The 8,924-nt window shown below is 45.2% G+C and overlaps 1 protein-coding gene across 6 annotated transcripts in view; it reads right to left on the reverse strand.

The window, feature by feature from the left end:
• RBBP6 (RB binding protein 6, ubiquitin ligase) overlaps positions 1 to 8,695 on the reverse strand; it is a 33,231-nt gene extending 24,536 nt beyond the window's left edge. For 4 of the 6 annotated variants that reach the window (XM_065732722.1, XM_065732720.1, XM_065732719.1 and 1 more), the window contains exon 1: positions 8,157 to 8,694. In XM_065732722.1, the coding sequence (XP_065588794.1) occupies positions 8,157 to 8,322 (166 nt within the window). In that variant the 5' untranslated portion in view covers positions 8,323 to 8,694. Of the gene's footprint in view, positions 1 to 8,156 lie in introns of all 6 variants that reach the window. The other 2 variants (XM_065732718.1, XM_065732717.1) reach the window with 1 other exon arrangement.
• Between the last annotated feature and the right edge of the window lie 229 nt (positions 8,696 to 8,924).

An 8,924-nucleotide genomic window follows, 5' to 3' on the forward strand; every position in this document is an offset into this window, starting at 1 on the left:
CTTCACAACCATATTCTTTATTCGCGCAGCAATGTCTTTTCCACAGCAGCCCAAATACGCTTACCCCTTCACTGCCAGTCATTTTGTTCCCATTGCTGTAACCACTCCCATAGAGCATTTGCCACCATCCATGAGTCAGTGTAAAGATAAAGCACTGGCCACCTCTCTTGTTCAGCAATATCTAAGGCCAGCTGGACAGCCTTTTCCTCTGCAAATTGGCTTGATTCTCCTTTTCCTTCAGTGGCCTCAGGAACTCGTCGTGTGGGGCTCCACACAGTGGATTTCCATCTGCCGTGCTTACCCACAACGCGACATGATCCATCTGTGAACAGGGCATATCTTCATATTTCATCTTCTGGTAGTTCATTATATGGTGGGGTCTGTTTAGCATGTGATGCCTCCTCTGCTGGCATTGTTCCAAACTTTTTACCTTCAGGCCAGTCCATGATCACTTCTAGGATTCCTGGGTGACTGAGGTTCCCCATCCGAGCTCGCTGCGTAATCAGTGCAATCCACTTACTCCAAGTGGCATTGGTAGCATGATGGGTGGAGGGAACCTTTCCTTTGAACATCCAGTTCAGCACTGGCAGTCGAGGTGCCAGAAGGAGCTGCGTTTCAGTACCAATTACTTCGGAAGCAGCTTGAACCCCCTCGTACGCGGCTAAGATCTCCTTCTCAGTTGGAGTGTAGTGCTCCTCAGACCCCCTGTACGCCCGACTCCAGAATCCAAGGGGTTGGCCTCAGGTCTCTCCAGAAGTTCTTTGCCACAAACTCCAAGTGGGACCTTCCTTTCCAGCAACAGTGTAGAGGATGCTCTTTACATGCTGTCCCATTCGCACTGGCCCCTGGGCCACAGCACTGATTATATCCTGCTTCATTTGCTCAAAAGCCTGCTGCTGCTCAGGGCCCCACACAAAATCATTCTTCTTCCATGTCACCCGAAAGAGAGGGCTCACAATGAGACTGTAGTTTGGAACATGCATTCTACAAAGGCCCACTACACCTAAAAAAGCTTGGGTCTCTGTCTTACTGGTGGGTGGAGACAAGGCAGTGATTTTGTTAATCACATCTGTAGGGATGTGACGACATCCATCTTGCCACTTTATACCTAGGAACTGAATTTCCTGTGCAGGCCCTTTCACTTTGCTCCGCTTAATAGTGAAACCAGCTCGCAGGAGGATCTGGATTATTCTCTCTCCTTTCTCAAAAACTTCCCCTGGTATATTGCCCCACACAATGATATCATCAATGTATTTAAGTGCTCAGGAGCACCGCCCTGTTCCAATGCAGTAAGGATCAACCCATGGCAAATGGTTGGGCTGTGCTTCCACCCCTGGGGCAAACGGTTCCAGGTGTGCTGAACGCCCCTCCAGGTGAAGGCAAACAGTGGCTGCATTCTGCGGCCAAAGGAATTGAAAAGAAGGCATTGGCAATGTCAGTGGTGGCATACCACTTGGCTGCTTTTGACTCCAGATCATACAGGAGCTGTAGCACACCTGACACAGCAGCACTCAGTGGGGGTGTGACTTCATTCAGGCCAGTGTAATCTACGTCAGCCTCCATTCTCCACTGGCTTTATGCACTGGCCATATGGGACTGTTAAAAGGTAAGCAAGCTTTGCTGATCACTCCCTGGCTCTCTAACTAACAAATCAAATTATGAATGGGGAGCAAGGAATCCCTGTTAGCACAGTACTGCCGCCTGTGCACTGTTTTTATAGCAATTGGCACCTGTTGCTCCTCCACTTGTAGCAGCCCCACAACAGACGGATCTTCTGACAGGCCAGGCAAAGCAGACAGCTGCTTAATGTTTTCTGCGTTCACAGCAGCTACTCCAAAAGCCCATTGTTACCCTTTGGGATCCTTAAAACATCCCTTTTTGAGATAATCAATACCAATTATACATGGAGCCCCTGGGCCAGTCACAATAGGATGTTTTTGACAGTCTTTACCAGTGAGGCTTATTTCAGCCTCCAACATGGTCAACTCTTGGGAACCCCCAGTCACCTCAGAAGTATAGATTAATTCTTTCTCTTGGTGACTCGAGGACATTAGAGTGCACTGTGCACCAGAGTCCACCAGTGCCTTATATTTTTGTGGTTCTGATGTGCCAGGCCATCGAATCCATGCAGTCTAATACACTCTATTATCCCTTTCCCCCACCTGGCTAGGGAGCAGGGGCTATTGTGGCTGGTAGGTAACTCACTCAGTTCTGAAGGAGTACCATTCAGACAGGAGGATGTCTCACTCAGACTGGAGGGTGTCTCTTTCAGGTTGGAGGGCATCTTGCTCAGATTGGAAACCATCTTGTTGAAACTGAGGGTTGTTGAGTTTGGACTGGAGTGCACCTCGCTCAGTTTGGAAGGCAACTCTTTCGGGCTGGAGGGCATCTTTCTCGAACTGAAAAGCGACTTGCTTGGTCTGGAGGGTGTCTCTATCAGACCGGAGGCTGTCTAAATTGGACAGGAGAGTCTGATTGTCAGCTGAAAGACTCCCTGGATCTGGACACTGACCCTTTCGGCTCGGGAGAATCTCTCGCTCTATTTCAGAAACTATGCCTCTCCGGGATAGTATTGAATATAGTCCGATTGGCATATGCCAGACCCCAAATAATTTGGGCCTCCTCAGATCTGTCTGAGCCGCGACATCGCTGTCTCAAATATCTGGTTAAGTTCTCAGGATCTTGCTGGTGCTCAGGGAAAAAGTCCCAGTACGTTTTGAGCATTAAAAGGGGAAAAACAATGCAATGCAGCCCCTTTAAGAGCAGTTTAAGAAGAGAAAGCATTTTTTTTTCTTCACTAGAACAAGCTGGCTGGCAGCACCCAAAAAAGTTTACAGATATCCCAGGACAACTGGCAGTATGCCCAGACTTCAAGGTTGTGTTTTGCCATACAGCACCCTGCAGTACAGATAAGCTTCCGAACAAAAGACAGAGATTCACTCTAAAAGTATGTCTGCCTGGCTAAGGCAGCTGGTTTTGTCCCACATTGGGCACCAAAAAATGTCAACAGTTTACAGGCAGGTTCGGCCCGGTTCTGCGACAATTGGTGCAGGGGACCCAGGGACCCACGCCCCAGGAAAGGGGAAGGGGGAAAGGGAAAAGGGAGATAGGCCTAGGAACCAAACAGTGGCAACGATCTGAGGAAGAAAGCTAATTTACTAAATAAGACAATATAAAACAAAACACAATATAATACAATATAATTGGAATTGAGGCTAACGAATCAAATAAAATGAGCAAGAGAGTGCGTCCGATAAAGCGAAGGCCTTACGCTAACGCTGAAGGCGGACGGCAGCGAGCACCCACTGCTGAGTGGATCCCAAAGGAAAGAGAGCATCCCGTGACCACAGACAGTTTTTATCTTTCCCTCTGAGCGGAAACACGTAAAAATGCAAAGCATCGCAGTCCTCTGGGGAATGTAGTTGTTCTCTTCTGAGACAGGTATACCCATAACTATCAATGATCCACAGAGCTGGAGCATTAACTCTTAACTTTTAGTACACTACATGATGTTACGATGTGGAATACCAATGCCAAAAATCATAGAACTACGACAACACAAGAATGAAAGATTTATTTATATTTCAGACTATGAATTACTTAAATTGAAAAATCATCTAGCTGAAACTAATTCCTAATCTTCCTCAAGGGAATTCAACAATAGACTTCCTCTGAATTACACAGCCATTTAGAACTGGGTGAGAAAGGACTACTCCTAACGACATCTATGAAAACAGAAGCTTTTTCCTAAAGTATACATCCTGAAACCAACCCCTAGAACTCTTAAGAAAATCCAACCACACAAAGCTAGCTGTCACAAAAGGCTGCAGTAGGACTTCTCAATTGAGGAGTTCAGATTAGAAGCCACTGGCTGAAGATTTCAGAGCTCTAGGACAAGCAACAGTGGCTCCTTGACAAATGAGGAGCTTGCAATGACTGCTCCAAATACAAAACTTGGCAGATCTATAGAACTGCATATTTTTGCATCTCCCCTAGACTGTGAACAAGCTGACCACTCCTGCTGCATCTGTCTGGACATCAGCTGAAGGGAACAGAAGAGACTCCTTTCCACGTGCATTACACAAACATGGATATTATCCAGAAAAAAAAAAGCCTGAAGTAAACAAAGAAAACCAGGCAAAAGAACCGAAGACAATAAACACTATGAGGAGTTACCTTTGAAATGTGTTCCTTTAAATCTCTAGTCTTCAGGCTCACAAACAGAAAACTAATACTAAAAAAGTTGAACTAGATTAGGACAGCCACAGCCATTCAAAGGTCTCAAAGGAAAAATGCTTTTCCTCTTCAAAAAAAAAAAACTGCACTTTTTTTAAACTGGCAATCTTTTTCTGTAACAGTGAAAATAGGCTTCATTTCTGTTCCCATTATAAATTTGAGTCTAAACTGCTCTTTCTGGCAGCCAATGCCTTTATTCATAAATTATGCAAGCCTGCAGAGGTCAATCTGAATGCACACAAAAAGCGTATGATGCATAAGGGCAAAGAAATCCTCTTTCAGTTATGTGTGACAATTTAATGACAGGGCAGGGGGGCTGGGCTCTATGATCTCTGGAGGTCCCTTCCAACCCCTATAATTCCATGCTTCTGTGACCACTATTAGAAATGCACTAACAAACAAGCCCTTGGAATAAGCTACCCTTGCATGCACATGTTTGCTTACTTCCAGTTTGCATGTTAAAAGAGCTCCAGCCGTCCAGGAGCAGATTGATACAAAAACTAATTCACTTCAAACATCAACTGAGCTTTCATATTTAAACTGATCAACAGAAGATCAGTAACTCAGATAGTAAGTAAAGCAGATTTTACTTGCATAGGACATGCATGATACTTATTTGTATTTGGTACTTACTTCATCCCATTTTGTCACAATGGCATGACAGAGAATTGGTGGAAGAGTGATTACACACAGCTGAGTTATGTCTGAACAGACTTGGAATCACTTGGCTGCAGTATGCTTTTCTCTTTGATTCCGGCTATTTGAATGCATTTTGGTGATGAAATATTATTAAAAGTGAAATAAATCAATGCAAAGCACTAACTTAGCCTCTTTTAAAAAAATGAAAACGATGAAAGCTGAAGCTACTCCTGAAGTCCCTGGAAAAGTGTTTGCTCAACTGAATTTAACAGAAGCCAGCTCAGTCTAACAGCTCTAAGACTGAACTGGCATCTCCAGCAGAAGCTTGCTCCCCTATAGCAATATTGCCTAGCAGGGACTTGGCAGCTCACAGATCTGCAAAGCAGTGTCACTGCACATCCTCCCTCACCATGTGACTGAACATCTGCAAATGAGCAGTGACATCATATTCCACAAGGCCACTTTTCACACTTGTCTAAGCAGAGCTCTAATAGAAATTCTCTGCAAAACAGGAGGTAAGCAAATCGTTGATTCCTACTCCCTTACAGCAGGAAACTCATTTTTACTGATGGTGCCAGCCAGTGAGCAGCTACCAGGCTTTAGTCAATCTGACACGTGATCAAAAAAGGAATTCAATTAGTTGGAAAAACTGCCAAAAGCAAAAGGAAAAAGTGGATTACGCACTGAGCAGAAGTGACATAACAGTGTAAAACTTGCCACCTATTCTACAATAGCATACTTCAAAGAGTCCAGAGAAAGAGACATTTCAAGGACTGAATGGAGGTATACATGACAAAAAATTACTGATTTCAAACAAAAAAAACACATTCATTAATGCAACTTTCTGCAAAAAGAAGTATAACGTACTGAAAAACTGGTAAGTTTGTGTTATATACATACTATAACCAAGTTACTTTAAGTTCTTACTGCATTCTCTACACCGGTTTCTGTCTGATGCAAAAGGCATCTTTTTGAGCATGACACACAGAGATAGTGTTCTTAAAATAACATTAGAAGACAAGACCATGTCTTGTGATAAAAAAAAAAGTGAAATGACCTTTGCTAGGCTTAGATATCTCACTAATTAGATACTGTAATATTGGTGGAAGGATTTGAATGATCTGAAAATTAGTGCTTGTTTTCCTCTTACATTCAAGAGAGGAAACCTTATCTAAAAAATAAAATAGGACAACTCCTCAAAATGCCTTTTCTCCCTAGCACTTTTTCATCTATTTTAACCTTATTTTAATCAATACTTATAATTTTTTTACTTTGCAACAAGTGAATAAGTTACGTAGCTGACACTAAACAACTGCTTCAAAACACCTTGATTAATGGAGCAGGCTGCTATTTCTGGTTTTCAGCATCCACCAAAATAGGTATCAATGACCTCATCTGACATACTATGTCTTGAATGAGCCAGTTCACTTATCAAATGGTTCATGCACCTTTCATTTGCATCATTACTGTACAGCTCTCTGCTTCATAAGAGCACTTATGTGATCCTGAATGGATGAGTCAAAGTCTAACATGTAATCATAAATCTGAGCTTGCAGACCACCCAAAGCCCCAGTGTTCAGTTGGCACCACTTGCCATCTCAATGTGTCACTGAGGAGAAAGTGAAAGCAATGCTGGGACAGACTGAAGATGGATCAGGCAGAGCTCGCCCACAGAATCTGCCAAAGGGACATTAATCCAGCTGTCACCTACAAAGAAAATGGATCCTAGACCTGCTGGTGACAGTTAACACAGCTGACTCAGACAAGCACTGCAGCTGAGCTCCACTGTAACACACCACTCCTTGACAAGGTACATAATTTACCCTCACATTAACCAGGGCAACAGGGAACTCTCTCAGCATCCTGAGAGCTCTGTGTACCAGCACTGCACAGCAACCCAATAATTGTACTGAGGTATAACTAAAGCAACTGCTAATACTAGCACTGCAACATAAAACCATACAGACAAGGACAAAGTTTAAAAGTTGTTTAAATGTCTTATCTGAAATGCTATGTTTACAAACTGCTGAAGACATTCCAGTACAGACACCAGCTGTGAGACCATGGGATTTCAGAGTGAGCACGAGTTCGAAGACATCACACTGGGAATGAGTAAAACTGTTAACAAGCTGCAGCACTGAACTCATGTAAGATCCCAGTTCTGAGATTTTAAGAATACCATTCCTCCTGAAAACTATTCAACCCACAAAGACCAGTCACGTAAAATGCTAGGGTTGAAGTTAGTTACTGGTGTAGATATTATGTTGCTTGAATTTTAATATGTGTAACAAAAAAACCACAACCAAAGAAAAAGACCAACACCACATACTGTACAAATTTTAAAGGAACAATTGTCACAGAACCACAAGGCATACAGAAAAGTTCACTGCTTAAGACATGAAAACACTTCACAATTCTTTTTATTTCTGAGAATTGACACCCCAAAGTCTTTAGTCACATCCAAACACATCAGGATAGCACATCACCACCAACAACAGTAGTATCACACCAAGCAGTACAGAAACATTATCATCACTGATAATTGAGCACCATATTGGAGCTAGAAGAATTTACACCATTTTCAAGGATATTTCTTCTTATAATTCCCTTGAGCCCTCTGCCATTAGACTTCAGTACCTCCCTGACTGAGTTACTATGTAATACCACAAAAAAGAGATACAAACAAAAGATGAAACAATGTTCAATAGCATTTGAATGACAAACTCTTTGATGGAAAGAAAAAAAAAAAAAACAGGCAGAAAGTTTAACCAACAGGAAATTCCAAAGGATGATTTACAAATAGAAAATTTGTGCAAAGCATCTTTAAGGGTCTGCAAAGATGATAGGCTACAAGTAACTTGTGACTGAGGACGCTGCTAGAGAGTGGTTTCTGAAACTGCCACAAAGACAGTTTTCCAATTCAGTGAAGAAAATGAAACAGTCAAATCTACTTTATTTCTTCACACACTAGACATCCGTTCTCTTTTATCACTTACAGCTTTCTCCAACAGATTTCAAATAAACCTAGCAAGTTTGTTTTAACAAGTAAACCTCCCACCTTTCTTTATTTTAAACGGAAGCCAGAGGAATTCCGGGAAAGCAGCACATCGGCAATCCCCTATCAGCCACGCGTTATTCTACACACAGTTCTGAATTTAAAACACGGACCTGACGGTTTTGTCAGCGCAGCAACGACAAAAGCAAGGCTCCCTAAGGCCCAACACACGGCACCGCGTCCCATCCGCTGCACCCCGTGCCCAACCCCCGTCCCCAGCACCCACCTTCTTTGGTCTGGGCGTTGGTGATCTGCAGGTCGCAGTCGGCCGCCTTCAGCTTCTCTCGGGCCATGATCTGGCGCTTGAGGTCGCACAGAGAGATGTGAAGGCCGTCGAAGGTGACGGTGTCATAGTTGAGCTTGGACGAGAACTTGTAATGGACGCAAGACATGGTGGGGCCGGGCTAGGCCGCACCGAGCACCGTGCGGGCAGCGGCGCAGAGCTGGGGCAGGCGGCACTCAGAGGCCGCAGCGCTGCGCCATGGCCAGGCCGTGCGGCCTAGGCACACTCAGCTCGGGGAGGCCTCAGGGCTCCATGGCAGCGGCGGCGCCGGGAGGCCCCGCTCCCCGTCTCCACGACGACTCCGGCCCTTGGCGACCGAGCTAGGCCTCAGCGGTACGCCCGCCCACACGCCCGCCCGGCTCTTCCTCGCAAAGCGGTCGGGCACTGCGGAGAGATCCCCGCGGTTCAACTCCGCTTCCCGTTCTCTCACAACGTTCGCCGGCACGGCCCCTGGCTATGGCGGCTCCGGCGCCCCCGCCTCAACGTTCTTCCGAGGGGTTTCCCGGCCGCCAACCGCACGGGGCACCGCACTGCGGCTGCGCAACAGCAAGTAACTCCCACCGCTCCTGTGACGTAGCGCAGTATGACAAAAGGACGCCTGGCTCGCGTCACGTGGCGGGAAGGTGGCTCCGCCTCTTTGGGCAGCGGGCGGGGCGCCCCCTAGCGGCGCTCGTGCTCCGTCCGTTAGCGGCCGTTGTACTGCGTGGTCTC

The sequence above is a fragment of the Cyrtonyx montezumae genome, unplaced genomic scaffold (assembly GCF_038088225.1).
Source record: "Cyrtonyx montezumae isolate F1298 unplaced genomic scaffold, pur_monq_1.0 scaffold_16, whole genome shotgun sequence".
Lineage (NCBI taxonomy): Eukaryota > Metazoa > Chordata > Aves > Galliformes > Odontophoridae > Cyrtonyx > Cyrtonyx montezumae.